The sequence below is a fragment of the Hesperophylax consimilis genome, chromosome 12 (assembly GCF_061612785.1).
Source record: "Hesperophylax consimilis isolate HC1 chromosome 12, BYU_Hcon_1.0, whole genome shotgun sequence".
In the NCBI taxonomy this organism is placed as follows: Eukaryota; Metazoa; Arthropoda; class Insecta; order Trichoptera; family Limnephilidae; genus Hesperophylax; species Hesperophylax consimilis.
In genome coordinates this window covers 18,114,608-18,139,968 of record NC_142847.1, presented here as the reverse complement: position 1 = coordinate 18,139,968, position 25,361 = coordinate 18,114,608, and the positions used below count along the sequence as shown (strand labels likewise).

The window sequence follows — 25,361 nt, the reverse complement described above, 5'->3', positions numbered from 1 at the left end:
TGTCTCGGGACAGATGATTCTCAGATAAACTTACCAGATCAATGTGCCGAGAGTGAAGAGTGGCACTGTTCCACATCTATGCCAGATCAGTATCCATGGAAACCGTGTACAAACGATGAAGAGCATTGTCGTTTATCTAATCAATTACATTTTTCCCATATACAAATGGTAGAGAGTTTTGACATTTATCTAATCAATTGCATTTTTCCATATGCAAACGGTAAAGAGATTTTCGATGTTTTTCTAATCAATTGCATTTTTCCATATACAATCGGTAAAGAGATTTTAGATCTTTTTCTAATCAATTGAATTTTTCTATATACCAATCGTAGAAAGATTTTTACGTTTATCTAATCAGTTACGTTTCTCCATAAACAAACGGTAGAGAGTTTAGATGTTTTAATAATAAATTGCTTTTTCCATATACAAATGATAGAGAGATTTTTGACGTTTATCTAATCAATTGTATTTTTACATGTACAAACGGTAAAAAGATTTTATATGCTTTTTTTATCAATTGCTTTTTTTTCATATGCAAACGGTAGAGAGATTTTTTTATATGTTTTTAATAAATTGAATTTTTCCCTATTCAAATGGTAGAGAGATTTTTTTATATGTTTTTAATAAATTGCATTTTTCCCTATTCAAATGGTAGAGAGATTTTTTTTTATGTTTTTAATAAATTGCATTTTTCCCTATTCAAATGGTAGAGAGATTTTTTTAAATGTTTTTGATAAATTGCATTTTTCCCTATTCAAATGGTAGAGAGATTTTTTATATGTTTTTAATAAATTGCATTTTTCCCTATTCAAATGGTAGAGAGATTTTTGACGTTCATCTAATCAATTGTATTTTTACATGTACAAACGGTAAAAAGATTTTAGATGCTTTTCTTATCAATTGCATTTTTTCATATACAAACGGTAGAGTAATTTTTTTATAAGTTTTTAATCAATTGCATTTTTCCATTTATAAACGGTAGAGAGATTTTAGATCTTTATATAATCAATTTTCCTTATAAAAAAGGTACAGGGATTTTATATATGAATCTAATCAATTGAATTTTTCCACATATAAACGGTAGAGACATTTAAGATGTTCATCAAATCAATTACATTTTTTCCATATACAAACGATAGTGAGTTTTAACGTTTATTTAATCAATTGAACAAATAAGCTGTTTCACCAAAGTACCTTAAAACGTTGGAATTTCAAACAAAGCTATTTTTTATAGTTATATGAACTATGATAGCTGAGATTTGCTATATACTTTCAATAAACTGTGTTTTAACATTGACATAATTAGATGAATACCATTTTTATATATCTCGGATAAAGGGAAAAAAGAGGAAAAACGTTACAAGTTACAAAAAAAAAAACGTTCAGAGGACTAGTTGCCTTTGGGGTGTTTTCTGCGCCTATTGGTTATTTTTGCACCAACTTGTTTGACAAAGTGTTTTTAGGTATGATAAGAGATGTGTACAAAATTTAAATAATAAAACTTAACATTATTAAATCCTAATAACAGCGGTCCAGATCGATAAAGGTTTTATCGATAGTGTCGGTAATTGTCATCGCTCTCAAGCACTACCGCAGATCACCAATGAAGAAACAATGGTTCACGACGATTAAGTGTTCTTAATTTATTCGATGTGAACTGTTTTTTGTTAGTTGGCGGTTTGCAGTCGTGCTCGGGAACCATGATAAGTTATCGACATCATCGATAAATTCTTTATCGATCGTCCGTGCTAGATACCCAAAGGTCTATACAATAATACCACCAATAGTTAGGCATGTGGGTAGTTAACTTAATTTATTCGATGTGATATGTTGTTTATTCTTGGCGGTTTGCAGTCGTGCTCGGGAACTATGACAAGTTATCGAAACTATCGATAAATTCTTCATAGAGCGTCAGTGCTAGATACCCAGAGGTCTATGCAACAATACTATCAAAAGTTAGGCATGTGGGTAGTTTACGAACACTCTGTACTTAACTTCCAATTCAGTGGCTAGATCAAACTATGCCAGGACAAAAAATGAATACTTATGCGGAATTTATCTCCATTCACTTGGTAGACATAACCAATGACTAAAGAAAATACCCCATTTCCTATTCAATGGATGTAACTAACTGACTAACTAACTAACCATCACGTCGTTTCCCCGCAGGGGTAGGCAGAGAGAACGGACCGCCAAACAACTCGGTCTTGGCACACATGTAACTTACATAAATAAAAATATACCAGGAGCACTCATAACGATACAAAAAACATGGTTTATAAAATATGTAATATGTTAGTCCCTTTTACTATTATTTTTTATTAAATTTAAAATCATGTTTTTCTCAAGACAAGCACAAAGGATAACAAATTATCATAAGCAATAATCATTAGCCCTCAATTCCCATCGGCGGCATTGGGGCCGTTCAAGTATTACGTAAGCAGATTTATTACAATTATTTACCCCCTCTTCCCCCTTGTCACCAAAAGTAAGCAAAGCTCTTACCCCCCCCTCCCATGCTTAAGTAAAAATTGGTACCTATATGCATTTTTCTGTTAATGTATTCTGTTTTTTAAGCGAGTACCTAAACGTATTAATTATTTGTGGGAATCCCCGAATATGTATTCGGTTTTCAAACATAGACAATGTGTGGGTTGCCAATGTGTAAAAAAAAATTACTACTGCTGAGCAGTGCTGACGTAATCACTATCTCGACCCCCCACCCCCCCATGTCATCAAAAATAAGCAAAGCAAAGACCCCCCTGCCCCCCTATAGTGCTTACATAATACTTGAACGGCCCCTTTTACTTTTTCTCAGAAGATTTTTTCATGATAATATGGTCGATGATGTCGGTTGTAATCGTTTTGAGCATGACTGCAGATCACCAACGAACAAACAATGGTTCTCAAAAACTAAGTGTTCTCAATTTTTTCGACGTGAACTGTTATTTGTACGTTATTGATCTGCAGTCGTGCTCGGGAACGATGACAAGTTATCGATATTATCGATCGACCGTGCTAGATACCCTGATTGCTGGAGACGCGATATGAGCTTTACAAAATGACATAAAACATTTGTTTTGGCGACTTTTTTAACTTGAAACAGGTGGTCAGCGTGAAGTGGTAAATGCAACCTTATCGCCACAAGCGTAAGCCTAAGGCGAAGCTTAATGCTAAATCAATATTTTGATTAATCTTTAAAACGAATTGGTGTACATTATGAATACCAAAAAATATGCTCTAGATAAATTGAAGGTTTTCCTATCGTTTCGCTTGAGTAGAATACAAATAATAAAATAAATTACTCAATAAAAAATATAAATGGAAACTACTAAAAAAAACATTTTTTCAATATAAATGTATGAACTCGTAAAGGAAACAACTTAAAAAAATACAGTATTATAGCTAAGATTATCTGTGACAGTTTCACTTAATTAATACCATAATTCACTTACCTATAATACATTTATTTCCTCTAATTCGGCGCTCGGGTTTCGGGTTACAAGTCAGTCGCCAGTCTGCCCGAGCGTCTGCTACGCCACTGTTTCAAAATTCGGAAACAGTAACACAATGTAGATAACATGTCGAAGGTCATAGCCACAATATTAATACCGACGTATCACCCACTAATCAGATCAACTTCAGATAGTCATTGACCAACCAACCAATTGAGTCAACAACCATTGACTAATTCATAAATGGTCTCAACGTATTCCTACCTATCGACCTTCAAAATACATTATGTCCTGCACACAAATAACAATTTCGTCAAAGCGAAAACAAACAATCATAATCTACAATTTTTAGTACTAAGATTATCTCACCAAAGTCACCCATGTTTTGGCCTTGAACATTTTACAATTGACTGCGCGTAGCGAAGTTCTGTTTTAACTTGACCGTTTTGCTTTTCATCTGTCTGTAATAATTTATTTATTTTTTATTTAACGGCAATATAAAGTAATGTAAAAATGATACAATATTAAGTAAAAAAAGTTATAAAGTGATGTAGTTTGTTCTCAGTCCTCCTCACTAGGTATTCCTGTTCCGAGGAGGACTGTATTTTGTTGTTTTTGTGTTATCATGATTTCCTCATCTTCTAATTTGTTGGTTCCCACAGTCCACAGAATATATAATTTTTAAGCAAAAAGTATTTACCTATGTTTGTTGTCTGTAATTTTTTTGTGCTTTACGTTTTCGAAAACCTGTTGCATCCGATTTAATATGGAACAGCGGGCAATGAATAGCTCTGCTATAGTCAGTCAAGTGATTTGATACGTTTGGTGACTTAGCAGGAGTGCCTGGATTCAAGGGTGATGTTGGTCTAGGTCTAGGCGAAGTGTTTATCGCAGAAATCTATTCTGGCAATCGTATTTTAAAGTGCAATATTAATAAATCGTTATTGAATATTTCTGTTGGATGTAATTTAATAAAATACGATATTTATTAATTTATTTTTTAAATCAATCTATGCCTACTCATATGGGTACAATTATCTAGAGCAGGGGTGCCTAATCCAAATCATTTGGTGAAATAAAAATGGCACGTGTTTAACCGGCGTGCTCACTCTCTCGCTCTCCTCTATACACGTGCATAAGTGTGTACTTTGTACTCACCTTCCACTTATTGAAATCAGGTCTGTTGCATTCGATCTTCCGGGAAATGTGTGGAAAAAAATTACCGGTCTGAATTAATTGCGAAATGCGTCGTCAAGTAATAAATCAAAACCCCCATCGAGAGTCCGAGGTCTAATAACAAGAAAGTTCTAATGTGATAAATTTACTGAACGATTTTTTTTATATGAATACAAAAATCCATAACATAGAAAACTGAAAACTTCATTTTGGGCTGCAAAAAATCTTCATTAGGGCTGCAGGTTGGGCATGTTTGATCTAGATCAGGGCTGCCCAAACCACGGCCCGCGGGCCGCATGCGGCCCGCGGTTTAGATTATTGCGGCCCATTGAACCTTTTTTTAACCGACTTCAAAAAAAAGTCCGGTTCGGTTACACCGACTACAAAGAGGTCTGTAGGTGTACCCACTGCATATAATAATACTTTATTAACACGCTTTTATATTAACTTCACTTGTATGTTTGTTTGCTTGCTTGCTTGCTTGTTTGCTTGCTTGTATGTAACTCTCCTGCTGCCTTCCTCGGCCCTAGTGGTAGCCGTTTCTCAGGCTCCCTCTCCGGAATAAAAGTTACCTGTTAGAACCATAGTCGGTAATAAAGAAACTACCATTAAATAAATATAGTTTAAAGAAACTAAAAAAACACGCTTTTGTAGCATACGAAACTAAAAAGTGAAAAATAAATATAGTTTAAAAAAACTAAAAAACACGCTTTTAAATAATATCGAACTAAAAACTTCAAAATAATTTTTAAAATAAGCTTAAAGCAATAATGAATGAAAAATGATAGTATTATTGTGAAAAAGCGTCGGGCGCACGATATACGAAAAATATGGCACAAAGCGCCCACGCTTTTTAACAATAATACTATCATTTTTCATTCATTATTGCTTTAAGCTTATTTTAAAAATTATTTTGAAGTTTTTAGTTCGATATTATTTAAAAGCGTGTTTTTTAGTTTTTTTAAACTATATTTATTTTAATTAATAATTGCTTTAACTTAGTTACTTTATTTATTTCTTGTCACATTTTGTATGAAAGCAATTATTATTCAGATTTTAGTTCATTATCTTCTTTGTTCGAAGTTTTAAATACATTAATGAGCAAACTATTTTTCTCGCGACGAAATTCAAACGTTTTGGGTATGTTCGATCACGTCGCTCACATCACTATTGACTCGAGAATTCCCCGAACTCAAAATAGGTACCTACCGCGCATCGTTCATTGGGCATTTGTTTGTCACTTGTCATTCAACGCAATGAAAGTTTTGATTGCGCAAGGTTACTCTCAGGTTATTAAAGACTTTTACATTATTTTAAAGTTTGGTATTACGTTGTTCGCTTTGTGTTTGAGTATATTGAACTTTTCATCATGTCTACAAAGAAGAGGAAGTTAAGTGAAGAAAATCGTACATTCAATGCGAAATGGGAGTTAGACTACTTTATCTCCAACAATAACAATAAAATTCAGTGTTTGATTTGTATGCAAGTTTTATCTGTAAGTAAAGAATATAATGTTAAGCGACACTATACTTCTTTACATGAAGAAAAGTATAAAAAACATGTCGGTGAAGCAAGAAAAGTTATGGTGGCTGAGTACAAAAAAAAACTAATACAGCAAACAAGTATGTTTTCAAAAGTAAGTACTGAGAATGAACAAAGCTTGGCTGCCTCATATGAAGTTTCATTACAATTAGCCAGAGCAAAAAAACCATTTAGTGATGGAGTTTTAATAAAAAAATGCGCAGTTGAAATGGCTAAACGCTTTATGCAGCCGAAATTAGCGGAAAAGTTTGAATCTGTTGCATTATCTCATCAAACGGTGGCGCGACGAATAGAGGACATGGGTAATTATATTACAAAAAAAAATATGTGATTACTTTGTAGATTGCGAATACTATTCAATATGTTTGGATGAAAGTACCGACCAGACCGATGACAGTCAATTAATAATCTTTATACGTTGCATTTCCAAAGATTTTACAATCACGGAATAAATGCTGGATTTAATACCATTTCATGGAACAACTAAAGGCAGTGATATATTTGAAGCGGTTAACAAAACTATAGTAGAATATGGAGGATTTCGTAAGTGTTCTCGTATTGTGACCGATGGGGCAAAAGCTATGACCGGGACAGTGACAGGATTCGCGGGACTTCTAACACAAAATGGCATTGATTGCCCGTTGTTGCATTGTATTATACATCAGGAAGCCTTGTGTGGAAAATCTTTGCGTCAAATGAATGCTATGAAAGTTGTTATAAGGATAACCAATTTGATTAGAGGTGGAAACAGGGCATTGACACATAGAAAATTTAGAGACTTTTTAAGTGAAATCGATGCAAACTATGGAGATTTACTATTGCATTCGGAAATCAGATGGCTAAGTGCTGGCCAGTACTTGCAACGCTTTTTCGCCTTAAGAAAAGAAATACCTTTATTTCTAAAAAATGAGATATCATCTGACACTTGTGAACTACAAGATAAAATGCGAGATCCTCAGTTTCTGGCTGATCTTGCGTTTTTAACTGATATGACGCAACACTTGAATGAATTAAATTTAAAATTGCAAGGTAAAAACCTCAATATAGCCAACATGTACGGAAATGTGAATGGATTCAGAAGTAAACTGAAATTGTTCAAAAAGTCTCTACAACAAAATGATTTTTATTTTTTTTCAAGTTGTAAAGAACATTATTTAGAGATGAAAAATTTTGAAGAATGTAATTTTTTGGACCACCTCAAATACATGGACGAAATAATCGTCGAATTTGAGCGGCGTTTTGCAGATTTTAAAAAAATTGAGAGTGATATAGCTCTCTTTACTCATCCATTAACGATCGCAGTTGCGAGTGTGAAGATTGATTATCAATTGGAACTGTGTGATCTGCAATCAGACCCCTTTTACAAGGGCAGAACAGAAACAGGAATTGATTTTTTTAAGCTCCTCGATGAACGTTTCCCGAAACTGACGAATTTCGGGCAAAAAATGGGCTCGATGATGGGCAGTACCTACCTTTGTGAAAGTGCATATTCAACAATGAAGTTTATTAAATCGAAATACAGGTCTTCATTGACAGATACTTCACTTAAACATGCACTGCGCCTAGCTACCACTAGTATTGAGGTTGATGTTGACAGAATTGTAAAAGACAAATTAAGGAAAAAGTAGATAATAAAATAACGATATTACGTATTATTACCAGTATTTTATTTTTATAAATATTTTGCGGCCCACCAATGTATTTAGTCTTTTTTATTGGCCCTGGGTCCCATCTAGTTTGGACACCCCTGATCTAGATGATTAATTTAAGGCTTGGAATCATTTCAATTACATAATTATAATAATTCCCCATTCAAAATGCACTTGGAAAATGTGATCTACAATAACCAAAATTTTGGGGTCTTCAAAAATCATAAATAACGCTATAAGTCATTAAAAAACTAACTTAAATGCTTTTTAATTATAAAACTTCATAAATGACCATTTAATATGCTATAAAAGTTAATAATATTATTTTGTCAAACTGGCTTGTTATAGACGGTTCACTATGCTGCGTAGCGGGCCGGATGGAGACAGACTTTTTTTGCATTAACCCCACACTACGTCAACTTTTGGGATGCTGTGTGGAAAGTCTTTAAAAAGGAAAGGGGGGAGAGGAAGTTCTGGGAAGCAAAGAGGTATGAGGGTTGGGGAGGAATATAAAGATCAGTGTGTCTAGGAGTGACGGACATATTGGTTGAGGAGGCCTTTTGACCTCTCCAGCCGAACTCTCTCGACCCATCGCCTTACACCGCTGTTGGCGGATGGATTCGTACGTATGTCACTCCTGGAAACGTTAACCCCTAGATTCCTAATCACCCTTCATACATTTTTACTTCCTCTCCTTCCTTTCCTTAAAGAGATCCTCCAGTATCCACTAAGATGACATAGGCCACGAGGGAAATTATTTTCCTCAATAATATATATATATATATACAGGGTTTTCCAATAAAAGGTGTTAATTTGAATAGCTCGCTATTTCATTAGATGTTACTTTTGAAGATGTCATTTTTGACATTTGACAAGTAGAAACTACGCCATTAATAAAAATGGAACGATACACGCTTCAACAACGCATTGAAATTATTAAAATTCACTTGAGTGAATCAAATGCAAATCATCTTGAGTGATGAGGCCCATTTCCACCTCGGTGGCTTCGTCAACAAGCAAAATTGTCGCATCTGGGGCTCGGAAAACCCAAGAGTTATTGTTGAAAAGCCTCGCTATCCTCAACGTGTGACTGTTTGGTGCGGTTTATGGTCCGGCGGAGTCATTGGACCTTACTTTTTCGAAAATGAGGCTGGAGCAACAGTTACGGTGAATAGATTGCGCTAACGAGAGATGATTAATGATTTTTTATGGCCTGAATTGGATGGTATTGATCTGGACAACGTTTACTTTCAACAAGACGGCGCTACGTGCCACACAAGCAACGAAACCATTGATCTTTTACGGGAAAAATTTCTTTGAATATCAAAATAACACCTCTTATTGGAAAACCCAAAAAAAAATATATTCAAGCAAGCCTTACTTTGACTAGGTGGCTAACTTTGACTATAGTTCAGTAAAGATTATTTTTCAAATGTGAAATCGTCGTGATTATTTGGACTTTCTTATTAGAATTTATTTCAATATTGTGGTAAAAGAATTGTCACTGACGTTTCTTCGGAAATGTGATTAAAAAATAATACAGTTTATAACAAAACTAAGTACCTACCTACTTACTAATCGTATGATTTCAGGGGAAATTATGGTTTTGAATTATTAAATAAGAGAAAATAACTTTTAAAATACTTTATTGGACGCGAGATCTACTAACTGTTCGCAGAACTATTAATAATTACAAAAATTAGGAAATAAGAACTTTATTGCGTATTTAAAAGGCGTAATATTTATCAGGTAGTTACTTATCAATGATATACAAAATCGTGTATTATTTTATTTTTGTCGCTTCTTCAACCCCACCCAGGTTCCATTGAGGCCATGCAGGTTAAATGCGTGACTTTTAACCTGCATGGGAATATCAGTCTTGGGTGTTTGAACAATCTCAAAGTTGGCGAGCAGGTGGAACATGATTATCTTGGTTTCCATCAGGGCAAACCGGTTTCCTGAAAAGCATAAAATTATAGAAAGAACCACGTCACAATTCACATTAATTAAAAAAATAATTACACAGCAAATAATGAATTATTATCCTACCAACACAACTTCGAGGGCCGATACCAAAAGGAAGGAAAGTTCCCGGCTTGATTGTACCCTTATTTTCTTCGGAAAACCTTTCAGGGATAAATTTATCCGGGTGGACGTAATATTGGGGATCTCGGTGGATAGCGTGAACGGGAATCCACACCATGTCATCCTTTTCAATCTTAAAATATACAAATTTCATAAATATCTTGTAGGTGTAGAAATGGACGTAAAATTATATGTAAAGATCGACATTTCGACTATTTTAAGTCAAATAATAAAATATTGTATTAAAATTATGGATAGAATTTGATATCGCTCCTGCGGGGGAACTGGACGGAGAGGAACATGGCCAGCGGTACTAGAAAGCTCGGTTCTTGGAAAAGACAAAGGATCGCTTCCAGTGGCGGCTTCCGACTTTGTGTGTACTTTTATGCTAATATTACAAAAAGGCATTATTGATGTTGTTTTAGCAGAAAAAAAAATTTCTAAGATATTCGATATTTTCCAAAAAATTTAAGTTTTGCCGTTCACCGCACGGATTTCCAAATAATCTTCTTACAAAAAATCGAATTTTCGAAAAAAATCGTTTTTAACTACAGCAATATCAATATTGCTATTTGTTGTGATATTAGCAATTTGGTACCTACACCCAAAAGTTACGAGCCGCCACTGATCGCTTCACTGGATTACAGTGTGCATTCTGTGTAAAATAGTTTTACAACCAAAACGATTCCTAAGGGATGGTTCGGTGCCTGTTTCGTTTTCATTTCGGATTTCCCAATTTAAATCAGTGCTCTAGTAAGAATTTAATTAAATCGTTGATCAAGAAGTTAGAGGAGACTGGTTCAATCCTATACAAGAAAAAAAGACAGGAAGGCCAGGGAACAGAAGCAGCGAATACATACATGAATTAACCAACCACCATTATCTCACTAAATGCGAAACCCACATAGCACGCTTTGTCTCAAAGAGTTTTCTTAATCTTGGGGTCAGAGACGGTGGTGGATATAAGATACATATTATATAAGAAAGACAAACATTCCCGGGTTACGAATAAACTGACAATATTTTATAATTACCTATTACCACCACAGTAAGCGGAAAATATTGCTTGTGTTGTGGTAGAGGACTTAGCCAGCCGAGGAATTGGACACACTACACCTGGGTGGGACCCAAACGCGATGCCAACTCAGCCACTGACCCATCCTTTTTTTTCTATGTCCTTGTTATTTTTTCGTGTTTCTTTTAGATTTTTTAGTATTCTTTTAATTGAGTTTTCAAAAGTACAAGAACTTACGGTGAACCTTACACTCATTACGTTAAACAACTACATACTTTACATAATTACATTTTGTTTGAGGAACTAAAAGGTAGAGACAAATAAACATTTGAAAAATAATTGATTTAATCGAGCCTACCGTGTACGTTTGGCCGTTTATTTCAATTGGTAATGTGTATTGCTTCACACAAACACGATCGAGGACTCCCCCTGGTGGCCATAGACGTAGGGTTTCTGAAAATTAAATACCCCTAATAAAACATAATATATAATATAGTAATAAGATTTACTTTTTTTAAGGGTAATTTATACCTCCCTAGTTGAGAATAACCCGTGTTTCGGGAGGAAATATAACTTGAAACACAATAATATGAAATTAAAACGATGAAGTTACCAGTGGGAGGACTATTATTTCTCAATCTTGCCTCTTCTCTATCTTCTTCCCGTCGACCATTTCGTCCAGCCTCACAATTGACAAATTACTCCAATATGGGAATACCACATTTCCACTCACATGACGCAAATGCGAATGGTAGCAGAATTCGGGTGTGCCTGAGGAAGACATGGCACGATCAAGCGAATCAGATTACTTAATACTTGAGTCGGGCCATGTCAAAAGTCAGAATAATAGAAGAGAATGAGGCAATAGGTGTGTGCCAAGACCGAGTTGTTTGGGGGTCCGTCCTCTCTGCCTACCCTTGCGGGGAAACGGCGTGATGGTTAGTTAGTTAGTTAGTTAGCTAGTTAGTCACTAACTCCTGACAGTTTCTCTCTCAGCTCTGAAATTTCAACAGATTTTAAACAGTAGTGGTCCTAACTCTGATCCTTGAGAAAATAAATAGTTCATATATGAAAATGATGAGATTTTTCTCTCAGCCCTTTACTCAGAAGATTTGTGACAATAGTAGTCCCAATATTGATCCCCGAGGAACTAAATAATTTATAGGGATACCAACCTGACAAGACCATATCCATATAGGCGAGGCTGCGGATATCATTGTATTTGATCATATCCCCGGATTCTGCAATGTAGTGGTCAATCTCCTCCCTGAGTTTAATCTGGGCATCTGGGTTATTGGCCAGCTCGTAGCACATGAACGAGAGCAGAGTAGAAGTAGCCTCGTACCCAGCGAATAAGAAGACTACAGCCTGTGCTGTTATCTCGTCATCTTTCCAAACTGAAACATAGGTTAAATCAAATAAATAACTTTAACTTCTAATTGATATAAAAAAATATACGGGGAAGCGTCCAAGACGACACGTGCACCACAGAGATGGGTAATCGATATGGTTTTGGTCTAACCGAACCTGTTTGGTATGGCGTCAATCTAATATCATGAAATAGAGAGGTATGTACTTATTAGATTCTAATTGGATTTTATTTGATGGAGATCTGTTCTTATGCAATATGGATTACCTGCACCACGGATATCTATTTAAATGTTTGATTGCCCTACCTCTGATGGCATTTCCTTTCAATTCCTCCTGAACAGTGGCAAATCCAATGTCCTCATTGGGGACTTCCGTAGCATCCTCTTCGTGCAAGGATCCCTTCATGGCCATCATCAGGAGGTGGATCATGTCCCTGCGGATGAGACCCGATTTGTTTCTTTGCTTGATGATATCCATCACCAAGGACCGATAGAAGTTGGTTATGCTATCGTCCACCAGTTTTACATTAATGACCTGTAATCAGAAATTAATGTTTTGAAGGAACCAGAAATACTTTGAAGGAGTTCACTTTCCTTTGTTTTGCTCCGTAATATCACATGTTATAATTAAAACACGGCAAAGCTGGGGCAAAAACCAGGGCCGTACTCTAGGGAAAAATACCGTAATTTTTAAACAAACAAAAAAACGCATACCTGTATACACTTATATTTAGATATTTAAACACTTACCGGTTTTAGCATGCGAGGAATCGTGTGTGTTGCCAACAATAAAAGTTTATTGACTTATTCTTGCAAAGTTTTCTCGGAGTTGTCTACATTTTATCTCGACGGCCTCCGTTGTTGAAGGTTAATGCGTTTGACTAGCGATCCGAAGGTGTCGGGTTCAAATGAAAGATAATTTTGTGTTATTTCACAATTTATTTAACAGGGCCGGCCCTTTGCTGGGGGGATTGGAGCAGTCTGCTCCGGGCACCGTATTGCCAAGGCGCCAAGGTGCTGATAATAAATAACACCTAACAGTTAAAGATTATTCTTTGAAACTTCAGAAAATGAAAAAAAAAAAAAACACCCTTGACATTTTTTTCATAAAAATGGCGCTGCACAAAAATGCAAATCATCCGAATATTATTGATCACAGTGATTACCTACCTAGGCTTCTAATGGATTTTGACAAGGGGTGACAACATTTGGACCGCGATCGGCGCCGTTGGTTGGAAGTCACTAGTTAGGTGTAAGGCTTGCTGTAAGTCACTAGTTATAAGTCAGTTGTAATTAACCAGTTATAAGTATTAGTTCAAATAGAAGAAATTCTAAATATTATTTGTATCAATATTACCTAAAGTTATAAGATCTAGTTGTAAAGCCTATGTCACTGACGTTACAAGTTGTAGGTTAAAATAATCTACTTGTAAAGCGCCCATACCCACGAAAAAGGCGATATAAAAATCTTTCATACAATATTATTATTATTATCAACAAACCTTTCTTAAACGCGGAAACATGACAGTTGACAGCAGTTTAATAGCGTCTTTTAACTCAATGTTGGTAAGTTTTTTGGTCATCGTGTACAACTTATTGTCAGGGTCGTTCAAGGAGTCAGATTGGAGACCAAAAGCACAGGATATTATGACATCGTTGGTCACCTTGGACATCAGTCCCTTCATTTCTATTTCCATGCAATTATTTCCTGAAACAATCAAAAGTGATTTCTGTGGAGGGTATTACATTCTTACAGCATCACCATTCGCTTGAATTAAGTATTCTGAATAAATGGCACCCAGGTTCCGATGACCGAGATGAATAAAAACATTGCTTCCACAAAATTGGTACCCCTGGATATTATGAAAATAAACTAGTCATATTAGTGAACTATTATGAACTAATATGAACTATCATATTGAATAAACCAGTCATATTAGTGAACTATTATGAACTAATATAACCATAATACGCACATGTGGTAATGTGGTAGTCGAAAAGCATGTAAAAAACTGTATACAAATATATTTTACGAATAAAGGAAAGAAAAAATATAAATATTCATATATATGAACTATCATATTAGTGAATAAACCAGTCATTTTAGTGATCTATTATGAACTAATATGAACTATCATATTAGTGAATAAACCAGCCATATTAGTGAACTATTTAATACCGAAACTTTCTATTGGTCTATAGTTGGTCTCAAATGAATACGTAGCAAACCAAAATGCTGCACCGCTTATTTGAATTCACTAGTACTCCGACTGAACTTTTTTAGCCAATTCAGTGACAACAATTCCAGCAGAAAACATCAATATAAATAAAATGTAAATGCTCATTGGTTCAAAATCCTAAATCTCCAAAAGTTCTTCACCGATTGCTTTGAGATTTTAACATATATTATATAGTTTCTCTGTTTGTACAGACAGACTGAACTACATGAACGCATGGCGGGGTACAGCTAGTTAAGAATAAGTTAATATTAAATCTCACCAAATGCGATGCTTGAGTCAACTTCCTTCTTCAAGTAGCCGATGAAACGCTCGGAGCATTCTGTGACGAAGGGCATCATCTCTCTCATTTTGGACCCGGTAAATGCTGGGCTCAATGCGCATCTCATGTTGTGCCATTTCTCCCCTAAGACATAAACCCAAATATACCTGTGTACCTACTGTATACACCGCGTTTCCTCCTACATCACTAGACACTCATTCAAAGCAGCCTCCTAAATTGTATAGAATTTTACAAAAATATGTTATGTCATGTTGTGCTATGTTATGTTATGTTATGTTATGTTATGTTATGTTATGTTATGTTATGTTATGTTATGTTATGTTATGTTATGTTATGTTATGTTATGTTATGTTATGTTATGTTATGTTATGTTATGTTATGTTATGTTATGTTATGTTATGTTATGTTATGTTATGTTATGTTATGTTATGTTATGATATGATATGATATGATATGATATGATATGATATGATATGATATGATATGATATATGATATGTTATGTTATGTTATGTTATGTTATGTTATGTTATGTTATGTTATGTTATGTTATGTTATGTTATGTTATGTTATGTTATGTTATGTTATGTTATGTTATGTTATGTTATGTTATGTTATGTTATGTTATGTTATGTTATGTTATGTTATGTTATGTTATGTTATGTTATGTTATGTTATGTTATGTTATGTTATGTTATGTTATGTTATGTTATGTTATGTTATGTTATGTTATGTTATGTTATGTTATGTTAAGTTATGTTATGTTATGTTATGTTATGTTATGTTATGTTATGTTATGATATGATATGATATGATATGATATGATATGATATGATATGATATGATATGATATGATATGTTATGTTATGTTATGTTATGTTATGTTATGTTATGTTATGTTATGTTATGTTATGTTATGTTATGTTATGTTATGTTATGTTATGTTATGTACCCTACTTGGAATTAACGGGTTAGGTATATTTGATGTTTTACCTCTCATGCTGAAGACATTATTAAAGAATAGTGGATCAGCCTCACTCGGTACTTGCAAATGGTCCGTGAAATGGTCAAAATCCTTTATTGTTATGCGCTTTATAAGCTCCAAATCATTGATGAGCAGCGCCGGACCAGTGAAATTGTAAACACCACAGATCCTGAAATTAAACAATTAAGTTTGGTATAAATAAAATAGCTAATAAATGCATTACTCTTCAAGAAATAATTGTAATCACTTTCACGGCTTTTAAGCCGTGTGTTCGACGTATTGACGTGTTGACGAATTGTAAAAAAACTACGTCATTTTTTTTTAAATAACAATTAATTTTACTTAATATTATAAATTTAAGCCACAGCTTTTGCTGAAAAATGACACAGATTAGCACTAGATTATATGCCTCCATTATTTTGAATAAGCTGCAGGGGCGAATCTAACGGTCAGCATTTCAGCAAAAATGCTGACCCTCTTCCCTCATACCACATAGGTACTCCAATTGGGGATACCAAGTAAAAAAGTTCCCGCAGCGCTTTTCATATCTTTGTGAGATTTATAAGAAATTTTCCACTCCCTGTTCATCACGCACCGCGCACAAAAATAGAAAAATCAACCTACGAATGCAATGAATATAGCAAAATGTGTCACAACGATATGGTTAAAATCCACAGTAAGCACATGATGATTCCTATGCCTTAAATGAATAAAAACAAACTGTTCTGTTTTGTCATTTATTTTGGCCTCAAATACAAAATAAAGTTTCATATGAAAAAGGCCACGCAGTCCTCAAATGATTTTTTAGTACCCACGAAGCTCAAGTTCCTGCGTAGTACCCACAAGGCACCTGTGCAGATCTTGCACAATACCTACCCACAAAGTTCCTACGCATTTCATGGACAGAAATCACAGTGCACACGACACAGTGTGCACCCAATTTAAATTGGCAAACACTGAGTGTTTACAATCACTTTTTAAAGATTAAATTATACCTTAAACTTACTTCTCATTCTTATATTTGTAATAAATATCATCAACAATGGCGTTGACATGCTTCATTCCCAATACGAGGGGCAGCATATTGCCGACGTATGGATATGGTTTGATGCTTTTGATTCCGCGTTTGTCAAAAAAACCAAAAGTTGAAGTCCCATAATAATAGAGCAAGCCCACTATGGCTAGCAGGAAGAGAAAAACATCTGTCCAACTAAATATCCACAAAAACATGTTTTTTGCAGATTTTATCTGAAAAAATGGAGGCATTTGTCAAGAAAGTGTAAATTATCATTACTGTGGCACCGTCAAGTGACACCAATTTTGGAACAAATTTTAGTACATGTAAATGTGAGTTTCTGATTAACTCACGAATTTGATATTTATGTATTAGAAAGATTCAACTACTCTTCATATTCAAATTTAGAAGTTAACAACAGAAGATTTAAAATGTGTTTTTATTTCGTTAACCGCAATTTTAGTTCAGTGTTTAGACTAAAAAACATAAGGTGAGCCCCTTTTAAAAGTTTTTTATGTTTGCATTAAAATTTATAATATTTAGAAAAATATAAGTTCTTAGTTATCAATATAAGAAAAAAATATTAAGTCCAGCAATAAAATTTGAAAGCTTCTTTTATCACCTTTCAAAAACAGTTTTAATTTTTCAGATAAGTTCAGAAATATTCCAATGATTTGAATTTTATTACAAAGCGGAAATACACTCGAATTTTCCGAACTTTTAATAGCGTCTTTAAGAAATAAAATGGTGAATATCGCAAGGTCCGAGGGGTTTAATATATATTTTTCCATCAGATTTTTAATTGCTATTAAACACGCTAATCTCCGAAACTGTCCAACATTTTTCAAACAAATTAGTATTGTAAAATGTGTATGGTTTGTTCCAGCTTGAAATATAGTATAGTTTTAGACCCGATAGGTGGCGCTTTGTCGAGATCTAAAAAAAATTAAATGATTTATTTTTTCAGATATCTTATTAAAAAAAAAATAAAACCACAAATTTTAACTTCTCTGTATAGAAGGTGGTTCCATGACAAATCAACACATCGACAATTCAACACACTTCTAAAAAGTGATATAAAGTCATTAGAAACGATGAAAAAAAAAAGTTAACCTAACCTAACCTAACCTTACCTACTTAACCCAGTTAATAAAGTTTTTGGTTCATCACTTTCCCTTTATATAACTTTTTAAAGATGTGATGAATTATCATTTTGATGATTTGTCCGGTCACCATAGAAGGTCTGTGGCAACACAAAGTCTTATATTAGAAAATACATTCCAATTGGTTTAGTTAAATTCTATTAAATTGGTTTCTAATGTTAATACATAAAAATTCAGAATGCGTATGTTAGTGCTCGCAAAACTCGAAAAGTAGACGACCGATATCGCTGAAAATTTCAAGGTTGGTTGTTATTAGTGCCAGGAGTGCTTAGAGATGTTTAAATGGTAGGAGAAGTTTTAAAATTAGAAGATTTAAAATTAAATTTGCGACTATTTGAAAAACCTTATTTAAATTCACTAAGATCCACTACGCACTAATAAGTAAATAACACATTAGTTTTATTAAAAAATACTAGAATTATAGAAAAGAACAACACATCTATCTAATATACACTGAACACTGAGTTAGTTGAAACAGTAGCACTAGTGTATGATGAGCCATGAGATAAACTAATAAACATATCAATCAAGAGCAACAACCACTCCACTACACAGCGATGTTTTTCGTTGCGTAAATTTACATCTATTTGTACTGCTGATTTTGATATTGTGATACCCAATTACTGTACATGATAGAGTGGCTACATACCGGGTAACCAGGAACACTCGAAAATAATAAACACATTTTTTTAAATACCGAGAAAATCCATAAATTTTTAAATGACTCTGGTCAAGTGGAGTCCGTTGGTTCTTGCTGCTAGATTCACTACTTTAGTTGACTGAACCTAAATAGCTTTGTTCAGAGCATTAGTGCGCGGTTTTGTATGAATGACATAGAAGCCGAATCTATGATGAGGGGAAATTGCCCGGCAGCCATTTTGTATCATAAACTTTTGGAATGATATGTTTGCGAAGTGGTATCATTGTTACTATTTCAATTTTCTTTTTACGTTGTTAATTTATGATTTTTTAGGTACTTCATGAGACAGGGAATGTGACATGTCTTTTAAAACGCATTTTCTTTTTAACTAACCTAACCTTTTAGGTTCATGCCGATCATAAACAATGCTGATTCCTGTGCGGGCAACGGCAGTAAATTTTCCAAGGCGGAGAGTGGAGGGGGGAGGGGGGGTAGGAGAAAAAATAAATATTTATGCAAATAACAAACAAAAAAATACTTGTTTTTTTCTTATAATTACATTGTAACGTAGATTGTCACCACATATTATATTAAACTCACCGTATACCGGTTATATGCTCCACCATAGCTTGCAGCAATAAGGGGAATTGAAATGATGACACAGCAATATCAATTGTGATATAATAACATGAATGTGTATTTAATTTAAACTTTGATTACAAGAGCAAGACTTAAATTTAGAAAATCAGGGGTGGTTGGCTATTTGATAGCACAACGTAATTTGAACTCGGCCACGACATTTCCTCGTAAAATTATATTAACTATAAAGCTTAAAATAAGACATCACCACTGAGCGCCAGTCTAGAAAACTCTTCTAAACGAATTTATAAACATGGTGATATATCTAATAGATTTTGTGTCTAATTCATGTGGATTAATAAAATTGTCTCACGTGCGTATATTAAATCTCCGACATCCAAGCAGCCCGTTCTACGATGTGATTCCCTCTCGCCTCGAAAACCAACTGCCGGCTTCTCTGGAATTCAACGCTCAGCTTCTTTGAATCCACCGAGTGGCGGCTGAAATTCGATGCCAACGCGTATCTAGAAGTCTTGCTATGTAAGCGGACAGTTCCTACCGCTACAACATCTACCTATATTCTTGCAAATATCTGGGGCCCTGTTAAGAGTTAATATTTTTCAGATTTAAATTCAAATAAAGTTTAATTATGTAGGTAGGTACATAAATTTATACCTACCCAGCGTTTTTAAAATACAAACTAACCGTTTTTCGTAATTCGTTGAAAACTTTTAATGAACTTTTGGTGTATATAAAATAAAATCTATATATCTTGGTAAATTTGGAAGATATACACCACTAAAGCAGTTTTAAAATATATCTCGCTGAAACGTACCTACTCACTTCATGAAATGTTAATGGACTCTAATGATCAACTTATCATTTTTTTTTGTGACCACCCTGTGAAATTTTAACATGACGTGTCAACATTCAAACAGAAACCTAGTTACTCGCTTGGCTCCGTAATTTCCGTGCCGATAGGTATATCAGTTCTGCCGTCACAGGCAAAAAGGTAAGATATATTGTCACCAAATAGACGAATTGCATGACAAAATGAAAAAAATATTTGAATATGATGGCCTCCGTGGTCGAGAGGTAAGGCACTCGACTAGCAAGCCGGAGGTCACGGGTTCTAAGCCCGGCGTGCGCAAGTAAATGTTATTTGATTAAAATCATATTTAGTTAAAAATAATATGGCAAGTTCAAGAGTGAAGGATACTCTCAGTATCGCCCTGGTGCCGCACCATTCAGAATTGAAACGTTTTTTATGGCTTTGGAAGTTTTTGGTGATCAGATCTGAATAGCCAGCTACTTCCTCATCTTCCCCTCTTTAATCTCCTTCCCCTCCTCACTGCCTTAATAATAGACAACATACCCCAATTCGGGTCGTATCACTGGTTTCAGACTGTTGGGAGCAGTTGGGTCTCTTGTGCGGTTTCGCATTAAAAAAATATTTATAAAAATGAGGATATATTTTCAATCAAATTCTACATCCCTTATGATGGTCAAATAGCAGGATAAAACCTTTCTAAAAATACTGATATATCGGCCCTTTAATTGTCTGAACAAATCGAGTACCTAAATAATTGTAAATTGTTTTATTACTCGAACCTACAAATAATAGTTACTTTATGTTACGTAGCCAATAAGTTAAAGAAGGCCCTGACGAAAAAAAATCCCTTAGGTTCTGTGACATCTTTGGGGATGCTGTGAGGACGGTATTTTATGGAAAGAAAGGAGAGAAAGTTCTGGGAAGGTATTAGGTCTGAGGGTCAATGTGTCCAGGAGTGACGGACGTATGAATCCATCCCTCCCACTGCGGTGAGTCGAGAGAGAGTCAAAAGGTTTCCCTCAACCAGTCAGGAGCGTTGGTTATCCAATAAAAGGTTCCCGGGGCGGCGGTACCCATACCCGCCTCCCAAATTGAAAACTACCCAATTCTATCTGCGGATCTGTCATGCTTGCCCGGACGTTACCAGGCCATTTTTTTCCATTTCAGCATAGTTATACCTTACAAAACAGCGGCCATTTTCGTCAGGCTAGTAATTTACCCCCGTCTGTATGCGGCCACTAACTTTTGGGGTAAGTCCAATTCAGATGAGAGTAAAAAAGGACACTAGCCATAGAAACGAGTGGCCTTAGCGTATTTATTCTGTGATTTTATGGCAAAAGTTCACATGTCTGATCGTATTTGTATCATACGTATCCAGACCTCCAGAATTTTTCAAGAGAATTCATATTTACGCAAAAATCACAAGAACACTCAAACCCCGAAACCGCTTGATACCGTGTCGCCGACACAATTGGAAATCTTTACATCATAATTACTCAATCAAATGATGTGCTATGTGTGATTAATCAAGATAATTACATAGCAATATAATAGCAGAACCTGAAACACATCTGAAAATAACCATCCACCACCTCACTCGGAGCCACCAACCCACGAAATGACCACTGCTACTACTACTCCCCGGATGGAATTCCATGATGGCCGCCGTCTTCAACCAATGACAGCCCAGCATGTCCCATTGAATTTCTGATCAAACAATGATTACAAATTCAAATGTGACTAATTGTGATATCATCAGACTCAATTTACGGAAAAATGATGCAAAATATAACTACGGAATAAATATCAACACCAAGAAATGATTATATGCTAACATAATAACATGAAAAATTATACCTAAATATATTTGTTACTCTTTGGGAAATGTTCAAACCAAAGATATTTAACTTCAAACCCAATATGAAAATTTGTATACTTATTTATAAAATAAATAAACGAGACTGGGGGAGATGGTTTTGGTAGATTGAACTGACTTGGTTAAAGGTCTCTCTCTGGTTTCAATCCTGGGATTGGCTTGCAGCAATTTCATCTAATCTCCTCTTCCATTCTTCCCTGTCTTGTGCGGCTCTTTTGACTTCTGCATATGATGAGCAGCGCACGTCCACCAGCAGGTCCTCCAGGTACTCTCGGCGTGGGCGTCCCCTAGAGTTGGTCCCCTCGGTCATACCCTCCATTATGACATGCAAGAGGCCTTCTTGTCGTATAACATGGCCGATCCATCTTGCACGCCTTTCGGACAAGGTCCTAAGCAGGTGCCTTCCTCCTTCGATTCTTTGGAGAACCTCCTCATTTGTAATATGGTCTCTCCAGGAAATTCCTAACAGTCTTCTATAGGACCACATCTCAAAAGCCTCTAGTCTCCGTTTATCTCTTTCGGATAGGCACCATGTTTCGCAGCCGTACATCAAGATACTCCATACATAGGTCTTGTTGAGGAGTATTCTTAGTTTTAGGTCTATATTATTCGATTCTATTATTTTCGACCTTTTATTGAATGCAAGCCTAGCCTGATGTATACGGCTGTCAACCTTGCTCTTAGATCGACCGTCCCATGTTATTTTGCTCCCGAGGTAGACAAACTCCTTGGTGTAACTCCTGTGGAACTCCTGCCATCTCTACTCTCATCTGTTCGGCCTACAGTCAGCAGCTTTGTTTTGTTATCATATTAAAATATAACTTTCCTCTCAACAAGATAATTGCAGAGAGGAAAAATACCTAACCATTTTCTCCTCACTAAAGAGGATAGAACTCCTCCGAGATGGCTCAATTTGACAACGTTCTATAAATAGAGAATCGAATTCCATACAAAGTCAGTTCAACAACTACCTCTGAAAGGGAATCCTCTCTCCTGAAAAACCATCTCCAAGTCTCCAAAGTCTCAAGAAATATTTAGAGTGTTTTTATTCAGTATTAAATTCAGTTTTTGCCAGTAATAAATTCTGATCTGGAAATAAATTCCTCTCTGATCGTGGCTTTGAACTCCACCACAAACCTCTGCAACATCTACCAAGACTGAAAACGCTGACAAGTGTGCCAAGCTACCTTCGTATCTACAGTTATTGTACGGACGGTATATTGTCTTGTACAGTATTCATATCACATATTGTCACAATATATTTTAAAGAAACATTATTTCTGTATTTTTTTGTGTGACGGCAAATAACTATATGTAACATTATTATGTTTTGACAACTTATCATTTTTAAGAAATTGAAATATTATGTTTAGTCACCACACGAAAATATCTCGTGAACGGATATTGATGGAAAAATTGAGGTTGAACACTACGAGGATTGTTCTCTACGAAATTTGAAAATACACATAATTTGTCAAAAAAGAGACAGATATCATGAAAGTGTCCAAATTAATTACAAAAATCCTTAAGCCCCCGCATTCCGTATTTCTACCAATTTATAATAAGTGTCTCTTTAACTCTTCAGCGAATAGAGAGGGTTCAAAAACATTCTATATACCACCTAGCGTATTGTGATAAGCGAGCTTGATCACTTCCTCACTACACCGATAAACTAAATTTCCACAATGTACGCACCCTTGAACAGAGAAGACTAAATATTGATCTAAATATTCTTTTCAAAATTGTTGATGCTTTAATAAACTGCCCTTTTCTACTCCATCAAATCAGGTTCAACTTTCCTAGAACGGGTTCACGACGTATTCATCATATTCCGTTAAATATTAAAAAAATATCAAACTTATCTGGGTTATGACTCAGCTTTACTGAGAATGGGCCGTAATTTTAACGAGACATGTAAAAGTCATTCCATTGATTTGACAATGTCATCATTGGCCACCTTCAAATCATCTGTCAACAAGACTGTTATTACTGTTATGTAATGTACATGCAAGTGTATGTATGAATATAATGCATATGTGAGTGTGTATATGTATGTATGTATGCATGTAGGCAGAGATGTGCTTTATTTCAAATAAATCCATTTCAAATAGAAATGCAAAATGCAAAATGGGTATTTTCCATTTTGCATTTTAAATGCCTTTCTAAAAACCATTTTGCATTTTAAATGCTTTTCTCAATGCATTTTCCATTTTAAATGTTTTTTGCAACATTCTTCCTACTATCTCCACTCGTCTTTTTTTCATAAGCCCCGAATAGTCGGTCCTCAACCTCGCTATGAGATATAATTTCCATTTGTCAAGTTGCTCCCTGGTAGGAGCCCTGGCAATTGAGTGATACCATTACAAAAAATACTGAACATGGGGCCATGACGCTGTAATATTAAATGTTAGATAGCAGTTTCTATGTTTTTACGTTGGCAACATTAGTCCCGCGCAAATTTTTTGTGGTTTCATAATCTGTAGTCGTGGTGTTTTTGGATTTACCATGATGTAATATGTTTGTTCTACATTGATGTCTATTATTAAATGAAAAAAATTCTATAATTATTTTAATTGTTTGACCTGAGAAACCATTTTGCATTTTCAATGCATTTTGAAAATAGGTATTTTGCATTAGTCATTTGAAATGCTTTTCTAAAAACCATTTTGCATTTTCAAATGGAAAAGTTTTGACCCATTTCCATTTTGCATTTCAAATGGTTTTGGGTACCCATTTTGCACATCTCTGCATGTAGGTGCATACATGTACATTGTACATTATTCTACATTTACGGTGTTCTTGTGGTTGTGTAATATACCGTGAAGCATATAATCCATTATGTTATCATTATATTATCCATTATGTCATCAATGTTGTGTTTGTCTGTAATTAGTGATAGTATCAACCATGTTAAACTTAATTGTATTTGCGAGAGCTTTGGTACGAATCACTGTTGACAAACCTAATCAAAAAATATTAAAATAAAAAACTATTTAAGTTTTTAAGTTCTGAAAAAATTCTAAATATAATAATATAAGTTAGTCATCATCATACAAAAAGACTGATTCCAATGAAAAAAATAAACGGGTGCGTTCCTTTTTTCATGCAAAATTAAACGTTGGATTTGAGTCCAAAATACCAAAACAAACTGAATGATCTTTTCCACATCTAAGGGTATTATAGTACTGATAGAAGTATTTTATTAAATACGTTTTATTTTTGTTTTAAATTATAAAAAATAGGCGATCGATTTTTCATAATTTAGAAGCAACTTTGGCAATTATTTGTGAGTATATAAAAATAATTGTTTTCTTTAACATAGTACCTACTCTTCTTGGTTGAATAATTTCGATGTGATCTATTAGTACTAGCTCCAATGAATAAACATTCTGCGATATTTTTTCTCAAATTACTTTTTAAAGGTCAAATAAAAAAATAAAAAAATAAAACAGACAATCTT

The 25,361-nt window shown here is 34.7% G+C and overlaps 2 protein-coding genes across 5 annotated transcripts in view; one reads left to right on the top strand and one right to left on the bottom strand.

Annotated features, from left to right (window-relative positions):
* The window catches only part of LOC149419267 (cytochrome P450 9e2-like), a 34,517-nt gene extending 15,972 nt beyond the window's left edge, over positions 1–18,545 (bottom strand). Inside the window, exons 1-10 of one of the 4 annotated variants that reach the window (XM_089638182.1) lie at positions 18,412–18,545; positions 16,803–17,044; positions 15,805–15,965; positions 14,792–14,935; positions 13,795–14,000; positions 12,599–12,827; positions 12,098–12,319; positions 11,281–11,375; positions 9,872–10,040; positions 9,452–9,780 (exon numbers count right to left, since the gene is read on the bottom strand). In XM_089638182.1, coding sequence (XP_089494308.1) covers positions 9,611–9,780; positions 9,872–10,040; positions 11,281–11,375; positions 12,098–12,319; positions 12,599–12,827; positions 13,795–14,000; positions 14,792–14,935; positions 15,805–15,965; positions 16,803–17,026 — 1,620 coding nt within the window. In that variant the 5' untranslated portion in view covers positions 17,027–17,044; positions 18,412–18,545 and the 3' untranslated portion in view covers positions 9,452–9,610. Of the gene's footprint in view, positions 1–9,451; positions 9,781–9,871; positions 10,041–11,280; positions 11,376–12,097; positions 12,320–12,598; positions 12,828–13,794; positions 14,001–14,791; positions 14,936–15,804; positions 15,966–16,802 lie in introns of those variants that run through there. The other 3 variants (XM_089638181.1, XM_089638180.1, XM_089638183.1) reach the window with 3 other exon arrangements.
* The window catches only part of LOC149419264 (cytochrome P450 9e2-like), an 82,304-nt gene that overhangs the window by 11,713 nt on the left and 45,230 nt on the right, over positions 1–25,361 (top strand). The window lies entirely within an intron of this gene.